This window comes from Lipophrys pholis (genome assembly GCF_963383615.2).
Source record: "Lipophrys pholis genome assembly, chromosome: 21".
NCBI lineage: Eukaryota > Metazoa > Chordata > Actinopteri > Blenniiformes > Blenniidae > Lipophrys > Lipophrys pholis.
Window position 1 is genome coordinate 3,893,625 of NC_137649.1, and position 25,625 is coordinate 3,919,249.

A 25,625-nucleotide genomic window follows, 5' to 3' on the forward strand; every position below is an offset into this window, starting at 1 on the left:
GCCCTCTGGTGGGAATAAAAATGTTACGGCCCTTCAAAGATCACAGTTGTTCATTCTTACCGATATGATCATTAAGTTGAGGTCATGAGAATGGCGACCCCAAATTTTCTAGTTTATTTTTTTATTCCCCAGCTTCTTTACTACAAGTTCCAACAGTTTTCCATTAATTCCTCCTCAGCCTTACTCGGCTTGACTCGACTCACTGTTAACACTTTCCTACTACGCGTTAGTCCCCACTACCACATACTTTCGTGGTACTTATGTAGAACATGTGACGTCGGCAGACGGCAGGCCACTGATTGGCTGACGCGTCATGACACTGATGAGTCAGAAGGCGGCTCATTCACCCCGTCATTTTTTAAACCGATCGCAACAAAAATGCTCACCAACAGAGATTGATGCACAAAAATAAACCCTGTGGAGCAGCAACAATGTGTAGGCATTTTCTGTCTGGTGGCTGACCAGAGGATTCAGAGAGAGCTCAACGGAGGGACCCGCTACGAGTATTAAGAGGTCTCCGAGCCGCGGTGTTTTGGATTAACTGTTTTCCCTGTTAACTGCTGACCGGCTTCCTCCACCTGTTAAAAACCCGACCAAAAAGCTGTCCTGGAGAATGCCCTTTAACCACATTTCAATCAAAATTGTAAGTTTGGTACAGTTTGTCTTATTTTAACATCAGCTGCTGCTAATGGCTTGTGGCAGAAGTCACCAGTTAAGTCGAGAGTCAAGTCGAGTAAGGCTGAGTAGGAGGTAGTGGAACAGCAAGAAGTCATTAAAGGAGAAAGGCTGCTCGCTTTCCTGGCTCTCAAAAAAGTTTGGCTGGCTGTTTAATCTATGTTCACACTACGGCAGTACAACACAGCGTGAGCAGTACACATATGCCAACTGACATTCTCAGTCGGAGTCCTGCAAGTAGCGAGGGCCTGTTCAAGGCTGCTTCCAGCTTTAGTTGCTTTTTGCCTTTTTTCAGGGCAGCTGTGGCTCGGTTGGTCGAGTGGTCGTCACTCCAGTAATTGTCGTATGTTCAATCCCCAACTATTATAGTGCATACGTGGAAGTGTCCTTGAGGAAAACACACAACCTGAAACTGCTCCCAGTGCACGTGTAACCCTCTCACCATAGTAAGAGGAATACCTTATGACTAAATCGATAAAGTAATTGCCCCTTTAAATAAACACAATTAACTCAATGGTGAAAGAGACATCTCAATGTGAAGTAACTTGTCTCTTGTCTCTGTAACTTGTTAATCTAAGAAATCATTTTACTGTCTAGATAGAGCTGCTCAGGCTGGTTTAATCCAAAAACAGTTGGAAAATATTTGGATCAGTGTGATAACTGCAAATAATATATGTAGCACAACAAGGATATTGTATGTTATCCCCCTACCCCCTCCCCCCTCCTCCCTCCTCCCTCAACCCTCAACCTTGTTCTCTCTTTTCTCTTCTCTCTCTCTTTGAGCGTTCCCCCCCGGTCGTGTACGGCAGCCATGCCATCTTCTGACGGAGAAGGCAACAGGAGGAGACTCCAGGTCTCTCCCTGTTGCAAGACCAAAAACTGTTCTGACTCCGAAGGCTCTCAATCACATCATATTGTTGGCCCAAGCTGCCGAACAGGACAAGGGCAAAAAATTAAAAAAAAAAAAAAAAAGAAGTAACTTGTCTCGGGTAACGTATGATTCTCTCTTACAACATACTGAACTTGAGGCTGCCAGGGTGTACCTTAGAAGAACATTCAAATTATACGAGTATACTCACATTTAGCCCAGTTGGTAGATATAGCAGAAAATAGAAACAGTACTCACAACTTTAAATTATCTACAGAAAATGATTTAACTATTTATTTTTTCCCCAAAAAATAAACAGAGTTTAACTTAAAATGTAAGCCAGTAATAACAAATAACTGATATTCATCAGGTTATTACACATGAAGAGCCCTCCCTCCCCTGGTTAAAGTGCAGTGGAGGTTAGAGAGGTGGGCTTGGGATTGAAAGTTCATAGGTTCGATTCCCACCACCCTTGAACCCCATCGGCACCCTGCCTTAATGTAGCTGCACCTCCACACCCTAGAAATATGATTGGCCAATGCAAAAAATAAATATATAAATTGCGAAATGCGACCGATTCCTCAGAAACGTCACTCCCTCCAGCATTATGAATAAAATGTAGTTCTGCATCGACAGTACTCGGAGCAGTGGGGAGCCTCTATGCCAGGGTTCCACAATTCCGGGCCTGGAGGGCCGGTGTCCTGCACGTTTTCGCTCTCCCAGCTTCAGCACACCTCAGTCTGACGTTGATGTCATAGTCAAGCTTGGGGAAAAAAGCCAAGTAACGAGGCCCTTATTGCATTCAGGTGTGTTGCAACTGGGAGAAACCTAAAACATGCAGAACACCGGCCCTCCAGGCCCAGAACTGGGGAACCCTGCTCTACGCCGTCACGTCACCCTGGAAGTTCTGCGTCAAGGTAGCTGTGTGAAGAATAAACAAAGGAAATGACACCAAAACCATTCAGATATCTTAACAAATAAGGAATTTATTGGCAAAAGAAGTTTAAGAATTCGTGTAATTGTCTTAAAGGTAATTCGTACACAAATCTGTCACCGAAAACTTTTTACATAAAAACACTTTAATAATCAAGATATCTCAATGAAACTTTCAGGGAAGGAGTATCTCTTTGTACTCTTCAATCTGAAGGAATAATAATATATATTTTAAGTTTGGTCTTGGTCTGAAATAAATTTGATAGTATTAAGATTGGAGCTGCCACACCCTACTACCATACTACTACTACATACTGCCATATTTATTGTATTAGTCACTTTTTATCCATATATATATGTTTTTTTTAATAACCTAGTAAATGTGAGTCATGTATTTTTATTATATTGGTCAATAACGAATCAAATCCTGTTCCTGTCCCTGTTTCTCGTCCTCTTCCTGCTCAGTCAACTTTTTTTCTGAACCATAAAAAGTTATGAAACTTCAGGATTAGAAAGTCAAAATAATCAAAAATACGTCCTTTTTCCTTTCAAAAGCGTCACTTAATCTGTTCAAGTTGTTTTTATGTGTTGAAGTCGATTGAGTTTTTAATACGTTCCAGAGACGATCTGAATGTTGATGGAAGTGAAAAAGTGCAAGTGGCGGACGACGAGGGGTTTCCCGACTGTCACACGAGGGAATCCCGCGACGCTTTCCAATCAGAATGCATATATCCCGGGGAAGACGCTGCGCATCACTGTCCAAAATGCATATCACGAATCGGGAAGAAAATGGCGGCTGCGATTGGCCGCGGCCTTCATATACCTAGTCAAGGTTGTATGTGTCGCAAAGTAGTTCACTGCCATAACACCAGGAGGCGTAGAAGGATTGGTTGCGAAGCTACTTTCCTACACAGTATTGAACAGACAATAAGCGGTGTTAAAACAGTGAATATTCTGCCCCTGGGCAGTGTGTGCTATTCATTCTTTAATTTAAGTCCTTCTCCAATAAAGTGTATATTTACGACCATCTGGATCACACGTGGGGTTTCTTAACATGGGTAGTAGAGCGGACCAATCACAGCCCTGGTGGCCTGTGTCCTTCCCCTTGCGTTCTGTGTCGGTTCGACGCGTATTCAGAAATTCAGAATTACCAGCGCAGAAGTTCAAAAGGTGTCGAGGCGTGGAGGTAACGGACTGCCATTTGAGTTGTATTGACGGAGAATCTTTATCCATGAGGTTACCTTCCAGGTTATCCACATAGCGACACATTTTCAGGAGAAAAAAACTAAACAAAAATAAGACATCCACATTTCGTAATGTAGACTGGGATAATAATTACAAAAAAATGTTTGTTGTTTCTATCTTTTGTAAGTCTTTTTGCAAACAAGGAGTAGATCGGAGCGGATTTGTCAGTGATTCGCCGTGCTGTGCGTCATGTTGAAAGTTGTGGAGCGTAAAGAGCCACTTCCTGCTGCCGCAATCGAGTCTCAGCTGTGAGCTGAGCTGGGCGAAGACTCCCGTGGAAAAGTGTCAGAAATGTGTGTAGGGAGTTTCTGCTAACTCCTGCCAACATCCATTTATGGAGCCGGAGTCTGAAGCAGTGGATCCCTGTGGTTTTCTGGGCCGCCGTCCAGTGCCAAGCGAGTCAAGCTGGAGACGCGTCAGGACAGTTCAGGCGACAGATCAGACACCAGAGATTTTTAGCTTTGGCCGTTGCTCAGATCAGCTTGTAGTAAAAGAGTGTTCCGACTTGTTAATCAGTGCGACAAGTGCATGAACTTTAATCTGCGTGTCGTTTGATTTGTATAGAAAATAGTTGGAACAAAACACAGAATTTAAAGGATTTTAGTTATGGTGGGTTAGGTCCCGTTTACACGACAACGTTTCACGTGACAACACCTAATCCGTTTAAAAATTAAAAAGGAGTGCGTTTACACTGCAGCAGCGGACACACTGACAACAATGTAGTTACTATGCCAGGCCACGGGAGGGTGCTGTTGCTTAATTTTGTAATGAAACCACGCAGACACATGTGCAGAGAACAATACGCTTTAAACATGAAGAAAATGGAGAGAACCCGACATCCGTATGGACTGATGACGCATCGGATGCTATCAGGGAGAGTCTCAACTATTAAACTACTGATATGGACGATAAAACTAGAATACGGACCGCGGGTTGTACCACTACGGGGCCACCATGTTTGTTTACAACTGGATGAGCATGAGGGAGGGGGAGAGATGTGTGCATACGCAGTAAGAGTGCTTGTAGCCTCAGGCAATCTCTGCAGGAGCGAAAGAATCTTTCCACCTTGGGAGCCGGGATAAAAACTTCACAGATACAGTGGATCTGCACACTGGTATGGTGAAAACGGACCCCCCAAAAGGGAAGAAAGTTTTGCGGATACACTCGTGTTTGTTGTCATGTAAACGGGGCCTTAAAGTTAGTGGCAGATAAACGCAAAGCGGACATGCAGTTTAGTTCAGAAATATATCTGATTTCTCCTGCTGCTAATGTGCTGTTAGTGATGGAGTGTGAAGCAGCCCCCCCCCCCCCCCCCCCCCCCCCCCAGGGAACACACATGCTGTGTTTGTTTAACATTGATGACCTGGTGTCATGTGGGGCGTGATAAAGTAGAGGTGTGGTCTTTCAAAAATAGACTGCTGTCACTATCAATTCATGTTACTCGCACACACACGCGTACATTTCCAGGCCTCATGTGCCCATTGCTTTTATCTCCATTCTGTTTCCAGAGTTTTTCACATTTTCTCTTAGGCCCCATTTACACAACTTCACGAGTGAAAATCGTTTCTGTGTTTTTGTTAAAGAAAGGTTTCGTGTTTACGCAGCAACGTTTTAAAAACATTGTCTGTTTACAGGGAAATGGCAGAAAAGTAGTTTTCATGTTTGGCCTCTAGTGGGTGCTGTTTGTTTTTGTAATAAAACCACCCACTTACAGCAGAGAGCAATATGCTCTAAACATTATCAATGGGAGAACACGGACATTCTCGTGGACAGATGACCAAGTTAGATTACTACGGTGACTGTCAACTATAAAACTACCAAGTCCAGGAGAATATGGACTGGGAGTCATGACGCTCTGAAACAAAACATTATTGTCCATTGACTGAGCATGTGCAGAAGAACTATTTACTACAACCGTGGTGTGCATGAACAGTAGCAGCATTTCAGAAAAGTCTTGTTTTCCCCCCCGTTTCCATGGAGACAAAGTCAAACCCTTTTCAAAAAGTTGTGTGTGTGTGTGTATTAAGTTTGAGCTTTGGTCGTTGCCAGTGATGAAAGGTCAGCTGTGGCGATCATACGACTCCTCCTCTAAACCAAAATTATTTGTTTGTTTGTGCTGCAGCAGCGTACCAGAGACCACCTTCGACCTTCACGGAGACATCCACAGTGGAGCTGCTCTGCCCACAAGCAAGGTCTCTCTCACACACACACACACACACACACACACACACACACACACACACACACACACACACACACACACACACACACACACACACACACACACACTATATTTGTACATTATGTGTTCTTATTATCTATGTTAAATTATGTTATTGATGTTAGACATAGAGAAGAAAGTGATGCCGGTTCAGTTTTCATTTATTGAGGTTTTCATGGTCTTTAAATTCAAACCATTCGTTTCTATTGATATTTTTTTAAATCGCTTATTAAAAAAAAAAAAATCAGGGTGTTTTAGGAAATTTATAGACATTTTAGTTTTAACCATTTTAACACATTTAACCTAATTGATCAATTTTCAGCCAATTTAGTAATTTTGCCATTTTTTCTTAATATATTTTAAGACATTTAAACATTTAATCTTTGTTAAGCCATTTTAGTTTAAACAATTTTAAGACTTAATATAATTTGGGCTTTATTTTTTTTACCCATTTTAGCTTTAATAATTTTTGGACATTTTAGCTAGTTTAGTCTTATTTTATGCATTTTAGCTGTTTTACCTTTTAAGACAATTGTATCTTATTTTTGCAGTTTAGCACTTTTATCAGATTTATATTCGTCTAATTCTCTCCACATGTCAAACTGGGAGATCTGCTTTATTTGTGGTCTTTCCACGTTAAACGAACCCTTAAAAATATATCTATATTTTTTAGATTTGTTCCGAGTTAGCTTTCCGAAAAAAGTGAATTTGAAAGCTACAAATTTATCAGCTGCAGTAAAATGCATATTCCAAATCTGACATATTCTAAGTTGACAAACTATCTGTTTTATCTGTTTTATCTCTCACATTTCTCTCCTGGAGCTGCGGGATAACAATGAGAATAGATAAGATAAAAATGTGTATTTGCACATAATTAAGAGAAGTCTGCAGAGACTAGAGTCGAAACTATGGTTTCAAGTGTTTTTTACATTAATTTCAGTCCAAATCTAAGATATATCTGTATAAAAACTCAGGTTAAGACAAATTGTTTGCATTTCCAGATGTTTTTTCACTGTGAAAAGTTTGTGTTGGAGTCTGTTGGATCTTGGGTGTTTGTGATGTGTGCAGAGCTCGGGGAAGCTGGAGATGGAGAGAGGGATGGTCAAACCCATGATCAGAGAGCAGCAGGACAGCAGGTCAGTTTGCACCACCTCCTCCCCTCCTTGTCCTCTTCCTCTTCTAACCCTTCTCCTCTTCCTCCTCCTCTTCTTCCCCCTCCTGACCTCCATGTTTTCCCTCCAGGTCTCAGGACGTCTCTGTGGACCGGACGGAGCTGACTCTTCCAGCCAGCATCGAGTTCAGAGACAACTGTGAGTATTTCCTCTCGCGCTCCGCAGCTGGAAACTTATCGAACCCTCCTGATTCCCCTTCAGCAAACTGCCCTGCCTCCGAGCGCAGAGCTGGCGATCGATACCCACGTCACAGTTCACTTGGGTCAATTAGTGAGTTTTCACACAGCGATTCGCCCCCTGCTGTGCTGCTTTATCCAACCCGTGGATACAATTCAGTGTAGTTTTTTTACCTCCAATTCATGTTTTTGGATATTTAATCTTTATTAGTCTGTCCATATTTATGAGGTGTTTGAATATATAGATCATTTTTTTTAATTGCATAATGATGTGAACTGGTACTTTTAGCATGGTGTGCTAAAATGCTAGCTGAACGTCTTAATGTTTTGCGGAGAACAATCCGCTCTCAGCATTAACAGTGGGAGAACACGGACATCTGTATGGACAGGCAACCAGGTTGGATTGTTATTATGGTGACTGTCGACTATAAAACTACCGAGTCCCAGGACAATACGGACGGGGAGTCATGACACATTCAGAAGCTAAACGATAACAAAGTGGTTTTTATTTGGGGAAATGAACTTGTTAACATGAAGGTTTCTGATAAAAGTGTTCTCACTACAAGCCTTTGACAAATGAGTCGAGCGATCTGGCTTTTAATCCGATCACACAAACGACACCCTGAAACAATCAGTCATTGCAGATTTTAAGACAATTATACAGACCTAAGATCTAAATAAATGCTATCATGTTAGTACCTGATATGAGGTTTATGCAAGTTCTTTCTGCTTTGGTCTGAAGTTAGACTGACAACAATCAAGTGGTTTTTCATCAAGCTATTTGTCATTTTTGGGGGGTACCTTCAGGTTAGGATTTCTGGTTTAAAGAAAGTGAAAAAAGACAAACACCCTCTAATTTTGAGTAGAAATCCCACTTTTAGATTTGGTTGTGTTACTTTAAGCATACCTCGACTGACTTTTAGCCTCAGACTTTAGGAAAAAGCGAGCGGAGAGGCCAAACCAAACCTCTAAAGAGTTCATGTCCAGGCAATGTTTGCACACTTATTTGTCAAAATATTCGGTCGAGCAGCTTCTTAATGTCCTCATTGTTCCCACACAGGCCAGTCTGTTAACCTCAGCCATTTTCTTGTGGTACATTCCTCTCAATAATAGTGTAATCAAAGGAAAATATTGTGTCTGTCTCGTGTCGGACCGACTGGACGAAAAGTCAAGAGTTGGGCCGAATCATCTTAACTCTTGGCATTTCGTTTTCTTGGGTCTCTCATGTGTTATTCAGAACTGTGCTGGTGAGTTTAGGATGATTAAGTTGTGTTTTTCAGACGTTTCCCACAGTCGTTGTGACACACTTCTGTTTATTGACTTTCCTTGCGCTCAGGGCCGTCGAGCCTCTCTCCCAGCACCGAGTGGAGTACGCTGTATGTTTGGCAAAGTGTGAGATCATCTGTTTTTTCAGGCCAGGGATGCTGGAGAGCTTACTGCCCACAATAGCCTGGGAGAAACCGAAAGCCTCAAAGAGGCAGCGAGGGGACGGGTTCGAACACGATGACGCACAAGCCATGGCTTCTTGGGGTTTTCATGGCGAGGGTGTTCTTGGTGGTGCTGAAGAACAGCTGCAACCATTCCCACGTTTCACATTGGTCAAACAGTTTCTGTATCAGACTGTTCATTAGTACCAATCCAACAACTTCACCTAAAGAACGAGTCTAAAGACCCAAAAATCCTCAATGCAGGAGATGGGCCGAGTCTGACCATATCCATCTTCGTACACGGTCGAAGCCCTTTGTCTTTGGTTAGTTTTCAGGGAGCTCACGGAGTATATCAAGCGAGGTAACACACTGATGAATGGGGCTTTCCATGATCGGTCGCATCTTTTCACAAACACACACACCAGTAGTGACATGCCTCCCATGCTTACATTGCTGATTTACTCTGAATCCGCTGTATTAAAAGTCTTGTCTTAAGAATTTGACAGTCAGAAAGTCAACCTGAACCCCTTGTTGAACCACTTGTTTCCCACTTTGATGGACGTCTCCTGTCCACCCCTCCCCCGCCAGCTGAAGACACCTTCCTCTCAGCCATCATCAACTACACCAACAGCTCCACGGTCCACTTCAAGCTCTCGCCCACGTACGTGCTGTACATGGCCTGCCGATACGTGCTGTCGCCCACCTACCGGCCGGACATGTCACCGTCGGAGCGGACGCACAAAGTCATCGCCATCGTAAACAAGATGGTGAGCATGATGGAAGGAGTCATCCAGGTGAGTCTCATCACTTCTTTTCTCATTCAATCTTTGTTTTAGTTTTTTTGAAGGGTTTTATCTCAGGTCTTCACTGCAGACTACACCACTTGTAGTTGTTCTGTGATGTGTGTATATGTGTTTTCCCCTGCTTCAGTCTTTTGTTTGTTTTTATGTGAATTGTCTGGCTGTTTTTACTTGGTTGGCTCTAGATGTCAAGTTGATTTGAAAATAGACAAAAACTGGCAGTTTCTTTTGTCATTTTAAGGCAACATGAAAAGAATCACCTGTCGTCACTGTTTAAACACATTGGATTGTGGAACAAAGCAAAATTTGTTCAGAATCAACTTTTTGAGTTTGCATGACTACATTGAAGGTACACTATGTACAATTTAAGTCATACAACTTTTGTCCACTGGTGGCAGCAGTGGGTAACAAATACGGAATACTTTTTGCTGTTTTTATTTATTTGGACCTGAATACGATTACTTTGGAGTGACTCGTCGTACCAGCTTGTGATATAAAGTAGTATTACAAGACTGATGGAGCTATGGAAGCTTGTTGATGTTGGATTTTACTGCAATATTTAACTAACTAAAATGTCACTTTTCCTACTACTGTTCAAGGGTGTTTTTTTCCCAGTCACATTAATTATCATAGTTCTCAATTAAAAAAAAAAAAATGGCCCTTTTGCTCATTGTTCAGTTTAGAATTTCTTTTCTAAACTAATTCTGTGTAATCAGGATAAAGGTGTTTTAAGTGAGTCTCAACAATGCAGATTGTGTGTGTGTCAGTGTGTGTCTGTGTTCAGTTACTTTCACTGATAGATTAATTATTATAAATCATTCACTAATCCAACAAAGTGCAATAGTTTGTATGTCGAATATTTCCACCACACATTATTACACACAAACATGGTTTTTATTTAAAAAGTAAGCACTCTGTCGTTATCTTGTACCAAGAGTTCAAACTGTTGATCAGTTTTCCCGGTTTGTCCTGGATAGATTTCAACCCTTAATGTTTTTCAGTCGACATCGTCACTTAATGTTTGTTAATGTTCTCCTGACGGCTTCACATTGTAAACCATGACCGTGTGTGTGTGTGTGTCAGAGTATATGTACATGTGTGTGTTACATGGCCGTGTCCATACTGTAGCTGTTGACGTGTTTTCTCTCTGTCCTGTGAACGTCTTCCTCCTCCTCTTCCTCCTCTTCCTTTTCCTTCCATCCAGGAGATTCCTGAAGGGGATCAGGTAGGATAGCACATCAGCACATCCTGATACGGCTGTTAAAGACTCTTCTACCTTTCTCTTTATCTCTTGCTCTCTTCTTCTCTGTGTCTCTGCTTCTTCTGAGGTCGGCGATGTGGATAAAGTAGCTCGTTTAGTGTTTTTTTAAAAAGAGAAAATCCTATAAGATACTTTTTTTGGAGTTGTTTGGCTGGTCGTATGTTAAGAAGTTACTGATAAATTAAAATATTCAGATACATACCATCTGTGGCCACTAGATGTCAGTGTATGACAACAGAAAGCTGCTACAGTACGACAGTCATATGACTTGTATTAAGAAGAGCTTTGCAGGTCTTCCGGTTATGGCGGAATAATCATAAAAGAGAGACATAATACAAACAAATAGGCCGAGAAGAGCAAACAAAGACAAGCAAAAGGCAACCAAATCATGAAGTAACGGAGAACATGTTTCGTAAAGGGATATCAAAGAATTAAACATGGCAGGTACAGAAGATGTCAGTAACATTAACCCCTCCACTGTCGACATTATGAAGGATATTCAGTCATTCGAACAGGACTTTCATAATGAAACGGAGGGAGAGCTGGCAGCAGTCAGAAGTGTTTAATCTGATATCAAAGAATGCAGCAGCCGCATCGCCGAAGCAAACCATATCCACAGCCGAGGACGTGATTAACAAGCTACAAGGTGCGGTGGAAAAACTGGAGAAATCGGCAAAACTAGTTTCGATCAAAGTGGAAGATTTGGAGTGCAGGAGCCGACGGAACAAGCTGCGCATATTGGGTATCCCTGAGAGAGAAGAAGGCTCCGACCCTCGATCTTTCATGGAGAAATGGATCGCGGACAACAAACATGTCTCCGCCTGTTCTGGAGGGAGCACACCGAATAACAAGCCAAAGACCCGACGGGGCTCCGAGAGTGTTTATTGTGAAGTGCCTGAACGACAAGGACAGAGAGAGCATCTTTAGAGCCACTCGGGCAAAGAAAGCCATGATATACAAAGATAACTAGATAAGATTTCTCCTGGACCCGTCAGCACAAGTGTACAAAGAACAGAGACAGTACCACGACGTGAGGAAGAAGCTGCGGGACCGAGGAATCCACAAACACCAAGTCAGCTTCGCTGCCAAGCTGCTGCTGACCAACGGAGAGCAAAGGGCGGTATAGACACACCGGCGGATGTGGACAAATACATCAGGGAGCTAGAAGAGATGGTACCTGAAGTCTAGCAGGGAAAACACATCTCAGAGTTTTGTTTACTGATGAATGATGTTAAAGTCATAAAGTGACTCAGTAGTTTCACCATGCAGACTGAAATGGCTTATTGACATGTAGCTCTACTAGGCAGCTTAATCATCCCTTATGTTCAAGTTATGTGAAAATATAGATTGAAGTTTAAGATTGTTTAAAACAGTCAAATAAGAACTGTAATGCTTTCATATTTGAAGAAAAGTTGTGGATTGAGTTTACTTTTAGTAAGCAAATAAGAGTGGGAGCTGCAAAGAGGATAGAACGGTTCCTCATCACACAGTGGACCCGTTCCAAGTGTTAAACGGAAGAGACCCAAGTAGGGTGAGGCGGTGCCCGTGGGTTCAAACCGGGCTGGTTCATATAGGGGTTGGGGATCTCTCTCTGTTTATTATGGTACCGATTTTATTTGAGTTCAATGCCTTTTCAGCCTTTCTTCCATAGTAATCTGAATAAAACGCTGGGCCAAAATATAAGCCTGACAAATAATGTCGGACATTTTAGTTGAATGCATTTCTTGGAATTGTAGAGGTCTACATAAACTTATAAAAGTAAAGCTGGTCATGAGCAGGATGAAAGAGCTGAAAGCTAAGATAGTGTTTCTACAGGAAACACACCTGACGTCTAATGAAACGGCAGATTTTTAATCATACAAGGGCAACTCCTAAACACTCCGCTTAATTTGATTAATATATATGGACCAAACAACGATGATAAGACAAAGATGGCCAGGACATGTTGTTTCGGCCTCTTATGCTAATAACTCCAGGGGGGTAGTGACACTCATAAAGAAATCTATTCCACTACAGGTTGAAGGAATAACTAAAGATCCCAACGGCAGATTTTTAATCATACAAGGGCAACTCCTAAACACTCTGCTTAATTTGATTAATAAATATGGACCAAACAATGATGATCAGAATTTCTAGAATAGCCTTTTCGTAAAAGTGTCATCTCTATCAGGTAAACATATTATAGCAGGAGATTGTAATTGTGTTAAATCTAAGTGTACTCGATCCAAGAAAGGATATATCTTCTGGAGTGGATAATACCCATACAAAATCTAGAAAACATTACACTACTTCATAGAAGAATTGAACTTGTTGGATATATGGAGGCATTTGAACCCAATCAAAGAGTGAATTGTCCTGTTATTCTAGTACTCAGAAAAGTTACTCAAGAATAGATTTCTTCCTGATGTCAGCAGAACTTATAACGTTAGAAAATGTCATTACAATGGCATCGTCATCTCTGATCATGCAGCTGTAGAGTCTTCCATGGTCTTCGTGGAGCCAAAGCTAATACGCCAAGTGGATGAAGGAGTCAAAATGTATAATGTTTTTGGGAGAACAAATTTATATCTTTGTTGAATTTAACACAACCCAAATCTGAGCTACAATTAAATGGGAAGCCTTCAGGGCTTTTATGAGAGGTCCAATCGTAAGTTACACAAGTACAAAAGCAAGAGCTACTCGGGGAAAATTCAGTTTTGGAATCTCAGATTAAAGCACTTGAGATTAGGATTCACCAGAAAGGACATGACAAACAGGACATCTCCAAACTACTTCTACTCAGAACTCAATACAACAAAGTGACAGCCGACAAAGCTGCCGCAAAGTTATTGAGGCTTAAACAATCCTATTCCGACCAAGAAGAAAAGCCTGGTAGACGACTCGCATGGCGTTTTTAAGCAACAACACACAGAAAGGGCCACCAGTAACACTGAAGATGCAAATGGGAAAATTATGGTTGACCCGATGGAAACTAATACAGCCTTTGAAATTTTTCGCAAGAACCTTTATAAATCGGAACATGCTGGCAACACTGATGCGCCAAACGTATTTGTAGATGAACTTAAAATTCCTCAAATTTCAAAAGAAAATAAAGAAGCTCTGGATAAAGAAATAACTGTGAATGAGATACTAGAATCACTAAGGGCACTGAAAGAAGGAAAAACGGCTGGGCCAGATGTTCTCCAGATTGACTTGTATAAACATTTTAAAGACAAGGTGACAGTTCCCCTTGATGATATGTATTGGGAATGCTATACTAATGGCTGTTCACCTGCTACAACATGCACCTTATAAGAATAATACAGACACAAAAGTCCTCAGGCTGGAGGATGTCTTACCTAATATAGTGGGGGATGAACAAAATGGGTTTATAAAAAGAAGGCAAGGGTTTCACAATGTAAGACGTGTTTTTAACATTCTACATAATCAAAAAGGAGAAAAAGATACGACTCTCCTCTCGCTTGACATGGAGAAGGCCTTCGATAGGGTCGAATGGACTATTTGACGTTATAGCTCGGTTTGGGTTTGGGATTACATTTATTAATATGATAAAACTACTACTTCTCTATCCTGTAGCTGAAGTAATGACGAATGATGTCGTGTCCAAACCCTTTGGTATAACAAGACGATGCCCTCAAGGGTCACCTCTGTCCCCACTTATACTTTAGCTATAGAACCACTCGCAGTTCCAATAAGAGCTCAGTGTGAAATACAGGGGATTAAAATGGGCAACAAAGAACACAAAATAGCTCTTTTTGCAGATGACGTCATTCTGTTTCTGAAACAACGAGACACCTCTATCCCTGCATTGTTAGATTTTATTAACTTGTTTGGCAACATTTCTGGATATAGATTGAAAACTTCTAAATCATCACTTATGCTACTAAATGAATTGGAAAATCGAAATCCTGGTCACCACATTTCTACATTAAAGATCTCAAACAATCTGACTTACTAAGGCATTAAAATAACACCTCCATTGGAAAATCTAACATCCATAAACTACAAACTTATAGTAGACCCAACATATAATTCTATAGAAATATGGATGTCTTTACTCATTTCCCTTATAGGAAGAATAGATATTTTAAAAAGGAATGTGTTGCCAAAATGTATTTTTTTATTTCAAAATATCCCATTGGCGCCACCTGAAGGAATATTCACAGAACTCACATCACTTATAACAACATTTATATGGAACAAGAAAAAACCCTGGATTCGCTTCTCTCTGCTATACCTCCCAAACAAAGGCTTAAATAAAACATCTATAAAGAACAGGTTTTAATTACTTTTGAGCAGGTCTCACCAATTCCTGCTCTCTCTTCTCTAGAAGAAATATTTACAAAGAACTGGAATAAAAATGGACTGATGTCATTAATGGACTTGCGGCGGGTTCTGAAGAAACCTCAACATCCAAGTTGGAAACATGGAGGAGAGATTTAAATGAGAACATTTCAAATGACAATTGGAGCACAGGCTGTAAGAAGGCCCAGACACAAACCGCTAATACCAATTTAAAATTACTACAGTACAACTGGTTAATGCTTAACTTACATAACCCCCGTAAAGATAAATACATATAGTGGCAACACCCCCGATACATGTTAGAAGTGTAATGAGGCTCAAAGCACATTCATACACTGCATTTGGGAATGTGACAAAATTAAGGAATTCTGGAAGGAGGTGATCATCCGGGTGGGATCAATTCTATCTGGAAATATTCTGCTCGACTCTCAAATGATTCTTCTACGTTTATACCCAACCGATCTCAATTTGAGATCCAAACAAGATAAACTTATTGACTTTTCAATACGACAAATAAGCACCTTTTTCAGTAATCTGGCTGCTCATGTGAGCTATCTTAGAAAGCCACATACGTCAAAATATACCTTTTACATCTACTAAACTTTGAATTATACTGTGAACCTAACCGACAGCAATGAGAAGAATACCTTCTTGGTGGAGGTAAAGAACCATTTCGTCCACCTCGAAGCTCTCCTCTATTAATCTCCTCTTCCTGTCGTTTCTTCCTCTCTCTGTGCTTCTTTGTTTGTTTGTTTTTTGACCAGCCCGTCATTGTTGCTGCTGCTTCTTTTCCTCCGTCCTAACAGAAATGTTTAAAGTAAAAAGCCTTAACAGTGCAACCTGCCCACAGCTGGAAAACTAAAGCAACAACAACAACAACAACAACAACAACCCGACTAATTCATTGAGCTTCCGGGACCTGCCTGGTACTAAAAACCAAAACCAGAGGCCGAACCCAGCCAGCGCTGCTCCTCTTCCTCCTTTTCTCTCATCCTCCCCCTCTTCCATGTCCTCTCTCCTCTTCCTCCTCCTGTTCTTCCTCCCACTCTTTCCCCTCCACCTCCTGTTCTCCCCTCTTCTTCCTCTTCCTCCTCCCCTTCTCCTCTCACTCCTCCTCTTCCCCCTTCTTCTCGTCTTCCTTCTCTCCTCCTTTTCCCCCTCTTTTTCTTCTTCCTACTCCCTTCTCCTACTCTTCTTCCTCCCCCTCCTCTTCTTCCTCCCCTATCCTCTTACTCCTCCTCCTCTTACTCCTCCCCATCCTCCTCTTACTCCTCCTCCTCTTCTTCCTCCCCCATCCTCTTACTAGTACTCCTCTTTTTCCTCCCCCATCCTCTTACTACTCCTCCTCTTCTTCCTCCCCATCCTCTTACTACTCCTCCTCTTCTTCCTCCCCCATCCTCTTACTACTCCTCCTCTTCCTCCTCCCCCATCCTCTTACTACTCCTCCTTTTCTTCCTCCCCCTCCTCTTATTCCTCCCCATCCTCTTACGACTCCTCCCCTTCTTCCTCCCCATCCTCTTACTACTCCTCCTCTTCTTCCTCCCCCATCCTCTTACTACTCCTCCTTTTCTTCCTCCCCCTCCTCTTCTTCCTCCCCCATCCTCTTACTACTCCTCCTCTTCTTCCTCCCCTATTATCTTACTCCTCCTCCTCTTACTCCTCCCCCTCCTCTTCCTCCTACTCCTCTTCTTCCTCCCCTATCCTCTTACTCCTCCTCCTCTTACTCCTCCCCATTCTCTTCTTCCTCCCCCCTCCTCTTACTCCTCCTCCTCTTCTTCCTCCCCCATCCTCTTACTAGTACTCCTCTTTTTCCTCCCCCTCTCCTCTTCCTCCCCATCCTCCTCCTCTTCCTCCTCCTCCGCTTCATGTCAACGTGTTGAGCCATCCGTGCGTCGTGTCGAACATCTCCTCGGTGTCCCTATATATTTTTTTTTAGATGCACTCGGCTCATATCTCGTCTTCTTGGCTGTTGTGAATGAAGAGTTGTTTTTTCCTTTTGTTTGATCAGTGTTGTTGTTTTGTTTTATGTTAAATAAAGGCGGGGATAGATGAGTGCAGGTGGAGCTGGCCTGGCGCCTTCCTCCCCCTGAGAGTGGCGGGGCCGTTAACCAATCAGCTCCTCAGACACAGCCCCGCCAACCTGTCGATGTGGAGAGTCGATGTGTAGCTCATTGTTCACACTGCAAGCTGAAGATGATTTGTATTAATAATTATTGATTTAACTGAATGAAATAAACCAAGTTTATTACAATATAATACAAAACAGCTCCAATATCATTAAAACAAAACATTTTGAGGTTATTAAGAAATAATATGATGCAGTTCCATGTTTTACGTTGTATTTTTCTGTGTATTTATTTATTCTAATGAGGCTTTATTCATCCTACAAGGGTAAATTCAGTTTTCACAGCTCCACATTGCACAAAGATATACAAATTAATAAAGAATAAAATAATTAACAAACTGGGCATTTTTTTCTGTGATAGTGATGGGCTCTGTGGCTCCAACTAGTGGGGAGTGGCTGTACGACACTCAGGCCCCATTTACACGACGATGTTACAATTGAAAACGCATAATTTTTGCCTTTTCATTTCAGAAAACTTTTACATTTACACTGCAGCATTTTTTTTTTACACGTAAACAGCAGAAACACTGAAAACAAAAGTAGTTGACTAAAAAAGTACCAAATGCCAGGAGAATATGGACTGGGAGTCATGACTCAAACATTGTTCTTATTATCTTTTTTTCCATGAAGACACTCGAAGCTTTTTCGTTAAGGTCGACATTGGAAGCCGTTTTCAAAACGTGTTTTCTGTGGCTCTGAGCACAGTTGTCATGTAAACGGACGTCTAAAACACAACAAAACTTTTTCATTTCAAAACTTCGAGGAGCAAACATAGTCTAAAACAGCATTGTAATCAATCGCTATTTGGTTGAACCATCTAAATTATTGATTTATACCTCTGGTTTGCAGTGTGAATCCATTTTTCCTGATGCTTATGTCATGAAGAAGCAAAGTTTAAAAGAAAAAAAGTTTTTTTGGGGTGCAGTCGACTGGTGTCTGATGACCTGATGAATAGAGAACAGGAGCGGTCACCTTTTTGTCTATTTCAAGTGTCCATGATAAAATGATGGTTTCTGCCCTCGTCTGTGACGACCGCTCTTCTTCTCCATGCCCGATAGGCTTAGAGGGAGGGGTGGGTGGGGCATGAGTCTATCCCTGAAGTAACAGCTGCTCTTTCTGGCTGCCACTCAAACAGAAACCCCTCGGTCGTCTCTCACCTTCAGTTTTATTCTCCTCGGTCTTCTCTGCCGCACTAACAGCCTCCCCCTCCCCCCTTCTTTCTCTCTCTGTGTGCGGTGTGATTGCTGCCTTACAGAAGCAGAAGAACATCGCGGGAGCGCTGGCCTTCTGGATGGCCAACGCCTCCGAACTCCTCAACTTCATCAAGCAGGACCGAGACCTGAGCCGCATCTCGCTGGACGCCCAGGACATCCTCGCACATCTGGTCCAGATGGCCTTCAAGTCAGTTTGAAAGCGGCAATGCTTCTCTGAATGCTTTTGTCTGTAACAGTATAGAAAAGTGTTAAATCTAACTGCTGAAGTTGTACACACCTGCAGATATTTAACATTTCTATCGTCCAACGCACGACTGTAATTAGTGCTTCATAGTGAGACTTTATTTATTTATTGTGGAAGCGAGAAAGAGGCGACACGAGTTGTCGGATCGGCTTTTCTTTATTGCTTCACACAGCCTGACAGTTCACCTGTTAAACATTTCTCCACTGCATCACCGCACTTCCTCCTTTAACACCTCCCGCATCACCCACACATCATTGACGCACCCACTCCACTCTGAATGAGAGAACTTCCCCCCAAGGTGCACCACAAAGGCCCCCCCGATCATTGAGAATGGCACTACAAGGTCACTAAAAAAAGAGTCCTGTTCATCCAGCCATAACGACTGCGTTGCACCACCACTGGAGAAGGTGCAAGTACCGGCTACGAGGTTAAGATAGGTTGCAGGGAACATTGCGGCCTCTGACGACTCGGGAGGGCGCCCACGTTTGAGGCTGCGCCACCTCCACCTGCTCCTCTGCCGTGACCTTGGCAGGTTTCAGATGGTTCAACTGAAACCCGGACCTGTTTACCCCCCATGTTCACCACAAAGTTCTCTGGTCCCGCTTCCAGGACGTCAAATGGGCCATCATGTGGCGGTTGAAGTGGAGACCGGTGGGCATCATGAACAGATATTCAGCTGCCATCAAGTTCTTTGGGACATAGGACCGGGGAAGCAGTGATGAACCGGGTTGAGCATGCGGGCAGTCTCTTTGAAAACCTGCTGCCTGGCCGGAACCATCCAGGGTTCTGATGGCTCTGGCAGGAACTCTCCAGGGACCCGCAATGGCTGACCAAACACCAGCTCAGCCAACGACACCTGCAGATCTTCCTTCGGGGCCGAACGCAGACCCACCAAGTCCAGATGAACTCTATTCACTTTTGTTGCCAGCAGTTTAGACATTAATGGCTGTCTATTGAATTATTTTGAAGGGACAGTACATTTACACTGTTATACAAGCTGTACATTGACTACTTTACAGTGCAGCAGTGTCACTTCTTCAGTGTTGTCCAATGAAAAGATACAAAATATTTAGTGAGGGTTGTACTCACTTTTGTGACATAGTAATAAATATATACACACACACACACAGTGGAGGCCAAGAAGGATGAGACAGTTGTCGAGTCAGCTTTTCTTTTTCTTCCGACAGTTCGCCTGTTAAACATTTCTCCACTGCATCACTGCATTTCCTCCTTTAACACCTCCCGCATCACCAACACCCCCCCACATGTTACTGACACACCTACTCCATACTGAATGAGAGAACCTCCCCGAAGGTGCGCCACAATATATAATACATAGAAACCACAAATACTGAGGCTCCTAGTCAAGAAGCCTTCATAGTGTTTTTTTGTTGTTGTTTTTTTTAAAATTCTGATGGAGGTAAATCTCCTGCTATAACCAAGCACTTAGCCTTTCCCCCCCGGCTGCAGCTACTTGGAGGCAGCTCGTAGAGCTGGTCGCAGTGGTGGCATGGCTGTCAGCCACAGACAGGACCTACAGTTGCCACCCATCTCGCTGTCTACAAGATCCTCCTGCGAGTGTCTAGCATTTAGCTGTCAGCGTCCCTATCCCACGACTGTCCTCATCTACCACCCCCCAAAATAAATATCTGATCTCCTCACTGCTCTGTACCACCCCTACCAACGTCCTAATCCTGAGAGATATAAACATTCATGTCGACACCCCCTCATGCCATTTTACTGCAGACTTTCTTCAACTGCTGGACTCCCTCAACCTGCAACAAGCTGTTGATGTCCCCACACGTTCCAGGGGACACACACAGTTGACCTGGTCATCTCCAACTCCGTCCCCATCAGCATCCTACAGCTTTACGACCTTGCTGTTTCTGACCACAGAGTCGTGTCAATGGAGCTGCCCTTTCCCTCCCCCCATACGAAACCAAAGCAGCACATTAATTTCAGAAACCTGGAAAACATCAACATGGATGCCCTGACCCTGGACCTTCAGCATCTCTCCTCTGGCTCTACTGACGCCTTCTTTCTCACTGACTCAGTGGATTTCTACAACTAGTCCATGAGCAGTCTGCTGGACTCCCACACCCCCCCTAACATCCAGGACAGTTTCATTCTCAACCTGGTACACTTGTGAGCTGCGAAAGATGAAGATGGCTGGGCGTGTCCTGGAGCAGCGGTTCAAGGCCCCTGGGCTGACTCTTCACAAGCAGGCATACAGAGAACACGAGAGAGAGTATGCAGAAGCTCTGAGGAACGCACGGTCCAGTTTCTACTCCATCAACAACAGCACTGCTCACTCCAAACAACTTTTTTCAACCATAAATTTCCACCTCAACCCCCCCCCCCCCCACACACACACACACACACACACACACACACACATACACACACACGTACACACACTCTGAGGCCACCAAGGAGAGGTGCAATATGCACATGATGTTTTTGGCAGAAAAAGTTGATAAAATCCACTCACATCTCTCCACCACCACCATCCAGCCCCTCCCAACTACTGACTCACTGTCTGAGTCTGTCCAGTCCCGTTGCTCCTTCACCACAGTCACACAGGAAGAGGTGGAAGTCATCATCAAAAAAATGAAGCCGTCCTCCTGTGCCGTGGAACCTTTCCCGTCATCCCTGCTGAAAGCCAACATCGCTGCCATCTCTCCACTCATCACCAGGATTATTAACCACTCCCTCCTGGCCGACCACATCCCACCCCCGTTAAAAGCTGCCATCACCTTCACTGGCTCCTTGTCCAACTCAGAATTACGTCTAAAGTCTCCCTCCTCACCCACCTGTCCATCCACGGCCATGTCTCCCTTTACCTCCAAGAACTCCTCACCCCCCCAGAACTCTGATCGTATCCTCCTCTCATCAGCCAAAAGCTCCCTCCAAGTCCCCAGAACCAACCTCCGCACGCTGTATTCTGATTGGCTATCCTGGCTTCATGCTTCTCGTTACACTCCCCCCTACAGGTCTGGCATGCTCATAGTAGCTCTGAACCACGTGCATATGAAGGTCTGTGTCAATGAAGATTTGTTTTGTTAATGTAGAGGGGGAAAGATCCGTTTTTGTAAAAACGTGGCCTGACTTGATGTGTTCTGAGGATCCATGCAAGCTGTATTGATTGTAGCTAACGTGTTGCTCACAATGTGTCGTGCAGGTACCTGGTCCACTGTCTCCAGGCAGATCTCAACAACTACATGCCGGCCTTCCTGGACGACCCCGAGGAGCATAATCCACAGAGACCCAAGATCGGTAACATCCGCTCGCTACTGTTCAATGAAATGATTAAGTACATGTTTTTCCTTTGCTATTTAATATTTCACATCCAGTTCTCAGTTGGATCAGGGGGCTTTATTGATTACCATTAGGGAAATTGACCGCCAATGACTACTAACGAAATGCAGGAAATTACATTTGAAAAGGTTCAATTTATCTTATTTATCTAATCTTATTTGGTTGAAAAATCCGGCAAGACATCGTATTTTGTGATTTTAAGTGAAATCACATTAAATCTGGGTTTCATCAATTAGTAGTTTCACCCTTTACCAAATCTATTTATTATGATTTATTCTCAAAATGAGAAAAATACAAACACACAATTACACACATTCTCCCGCTCATGGGACATCCCAAATGTTCAGCCTGCTACACAATTTAAAAACGTGTATTTTGTTGCATAATTGGCCTAAAAACTTGTGAAATTGAAAACGTGAGAACTGAATGAAAAAACAATCAGTCCAACATGTGATGAAATAAAGGTGTTTCTGGTTATTTAAACTTGTAGGATTTACAATAATGTCCTTTTAATGCAGTAGTAAGTCACTTTGACATCCAATTTCTCACAGCCAAGAGTTTCAGTCGAATACTCTCCAATAAAGATTCAGAATCAGACACCTTTATTTACCTCACAAGGGGCAATTAATTTGCCGTTTCCCAGTGTGTACATTACATGTAAATTCGTGTTAACACCTTATTAGGCTGGTTTTACTGAAGATTGACTAATGTGACTCAATACACCGCCTAGTGGAGAAAACTGGTATCCCAATGCTCAGACACAGCTGGTTATCTTGCAAACTTAAATGCTTAAAAGACAACTTCATTGTTAGTTTGAGATGGTCAAAGTTGAAACGTTTTAATTACAAGATTTTCTTCCCCCTCACAGAGGACGTCCTGCACACGCTAACGGGGGCGATGTCGCTGCTGCGTCGGTGTCGGGTCAATGCGGCGCTCACCATCCAGCTCTTCTCGCAGCTCTTCCACTTCATCAACATGTGGCTCTTCAACAAGCTGGTGACCGACACCGACTCAGGGCTGTGCTGCCACTACTGGGGCGCCATCCTGCGGCAGCAGCTCAGCCATATCGAGGCCTGGGCCGAGAAGCAGGGCCTGGAGCTCGCCGCCGACTGCCACCTCAGCCGGATCGTGCAGGTGAGACGACAGGAAACCAGAGAGTTTTTCGTCTTTTCGGACAGTTTGTTGAAAAATATGCACTGTTTATGCTTTTTGAAGAGAATAACTGCATGTGAAATGAGTGAAAGTTGCTTGATTCCAGTGTTTTCTGGTGTGTTTGTGTCACTCAGGCCACCACGCTGCTCACCATGGACAAATACTCCATGCAGGACGTCCAGAACATCCACAACACCTGCTTCAAGCTCAACTCCCTGCAGCTGCACGCCCTCATGACCAACTACCACTGTGCCCCCGACGAGCCGTACATCCCCCCTGTACGACACACAACACGCACACAGACACAGGAAAACCTTACGTTTAAAGCACCATTTATACATCGACGTTTCAAGTGAAGATGCATCTTTTTTTGGCGTCTTCATTTCAGAAAGGTTTTGTGTTTACACGGCAACGTTTTCAATACGATGTCCATCTCCACAGAAACGGCAGAAACGCTGAAAATAGTGTAGATAGCATCAAGAGACATTGTCCATCAACTCGCCAGTATTGCCGGTAACGCGTTAATTAGTAAGGCATTACTCTCACGTGACCACTTTTTTACTAACAAGTAATCTATCGCATTACTATTTCCAAACCAGTAATCAGACTAAAGTTACTTCTCCAAGTCACTGTGCGTTACTGTTGTGGTGTCCTGCAGGACGTTGGAAAGGAAAACAAGTTTCTTGTCTGTAAAGCCGCTTTTTTATTAAACTGAATCGGGCCGCTCCTTCGTTCTCCTCCAAACGGGCACGCTCACATGACCCGCCCACTTCTCCACTTTCAGCCAATCACAGGCCAACTCGCTCTAACGGTGCTTTCAATTGACACAAAGGAATCAGAACCATCAAACATCATCACTAAACCATTGTAACAAGAACACAACTGCAGAGATGTTACACTATTGTTGTAGTTTTCCTGAGTAAAATAAATATATTGGCAGGAAGCCCCGCCCCTTTTTTCAATCAATCAATCAATGAAACATTTTATTTGTCCGCGGGGATATAAATACAACAAAGAATGAAGGTCAAAGGTTAAGATATGTATAAACATGGGGCAGGAGGCCAGGCAGTGATCAGCAAAACTGGTTGTCATTTTCATGTTGAGACGGTGGGGGGTGTTGTCGGCAGCTGCTGAAAGTAACAAAAATGTTACTTGTAATCTTAGTTACTAAGTTACTCTTAAAGGAGTAACTAGTAATCAGTAATTGGGTTACTTTTTCAAGGTAACTGTGGCGACACTGCTACTCACACATGTGCAGAAAACCAATTTACTACGACCGTAGTGCGAGTGACCAGTAGCAGCATTTCGGAAAAGTTGCGTTTTCATCAATGTAGACGGCGAGGGATTGTAACCTTTTTTCAAATGTTGCGTTTACCCCTGTTTCAAGACCGAATGGGAGCATTTTGGAAAAGTTGTTTCCACGGAATCAGAGCGTTTTCAAGAAGTTGCATCCTCACTGTTCCCATGGAGATGGAGTCATAGCCTTTTCAAAAAGTTGTCATTTTTTTCCATTTATATGGAGATGGAGTTAAAGCGTCTTTTTCAAAGTTGCATTTACCCCGGTTCCATGGAGACTGAGTCAGGCTGTTTTCAAAAAGTTGCATTCTCCCTATTTACGCAGATTTGTAGTATTTTCAAAAAGTTGCCTTTTCCCCACATTTTCACTTTAAAAAAATGTTGCATCTTCCCTTGTTTCCACGAAAACGGAGTTGGAGCACAACATTCCGTCCAAAAGAAGTGGCATCAATGTGTCTGTGTGTCTCTGTGTGTGCAGGAGCTGATCGACCACGTCGTGGCCGTGGCGGAGAACACAGCGGACGAGCTGGCGAGGAGCGACGGTCGTGAGGTCCAGCTGGAGGAGGATCCCGACCTGCAGCTGCCCTTCCTGCTGCCCGAGGATGGCTACTCGTGCGACGTGGTGCGCAGCCTCCCCAACGGCCTGCAAGACTTCCTGGACCCGCTTCTGCAGAGAGGTGGACACACTTGGCTTCTATATTCTGAATCTTTGTCCAAAATATCAACACCGATTACTTCATAAAAGAGGAAAAACTGTGTTATGACACATAAGTATTCTGAATCCTTATTTCGATCAGAACAATCCTATTTTTCATATTATGTATCCAACCTTTAAAGGCGTTTTGTGGATACTCCTTCATCCACTTGTTCCAACATTCTCGTTTGTGCTCCTCATATCTCTAGAAAAGCTGTGATCACTTTAGTCTATATACTTTCTCAGCTGTTTCTGAGACGAGTGACTCTGATGGCGTGATGTTTTTACTCTTCATATCTCTAGAAAATCAGCTTTTCTTACTAATGATTGCAGGCGTTTTAACATCTTGATCATTTCTTTACTCTCACTTAGCGATTAAGTAACGAGTTTGTTCAAACCTCTGTACGTTTCTGAAATGAACTATTGAACTCATCCTCTCATGCATGCAGTTGTGTTGCATTTGAGTTTTCCCGTTTCCACGGAAACAGAGTCGATGTGT

At 43.0% G+C, this 25,625-nt stretch overlaps 1 protein-coding gene across 5 annotated transcripts in view; it reads left to right on the forward strand.

The window, feature by feature from the left end:
• afdna (afadin, adherens junction formation factor a) overlaps window positions 1-25,625 on the forward strand; it is a 127,311-nt gene that overhangs the window by 58,091 nt on the left and 43,595 nt on the right. For 4 of the 5 annotated variants that reach the window (XM_080491363.1, XM_080491365.1, XM_080491364.1 and 1 more), the window contains exons 11-20: window positions 5,844-5,913; window positions 7,011-7,078; window positions 7,185-7,252; window positions 9,306-9,511; window positions 10,722-10,742; window positions 18,464-18,609; window positions 21,848-21,942; window positions 22,853-23,118; window positions 23,271-23,414; window positions 24,911-25,109. In XM_080491363.1, the coding sequence (XP_080347489.1) occupies window positions 5,844-5,913; window positions 7,011-7,078; window positions 7,185-7,252; window positions 9,306-9,511; window positions 10,722-10,742; window positions 18,464-18,609; window positions 21,848-21,942; window positions 22,853-23,118; window positions 23,271-23,414; window positions 24,911-25,109 (1,283 nt within the window). The remainder of the gene's footprint in view (window positions 1-5,843; window positions 5,914-7,010; window positions 7,079-7,184; window positions 7,253-9,305; window positions 9,512-10,721; window positions 10,743-18,463; window positions 18,610-21,847; window positions 21,943-22,852; window positions 23,119-23,270; window positions 23,415-24,910; window positions 25,110-25,625) is intronic. The other variant, XM_080491367.1, reaches the window with a different exon arrangement.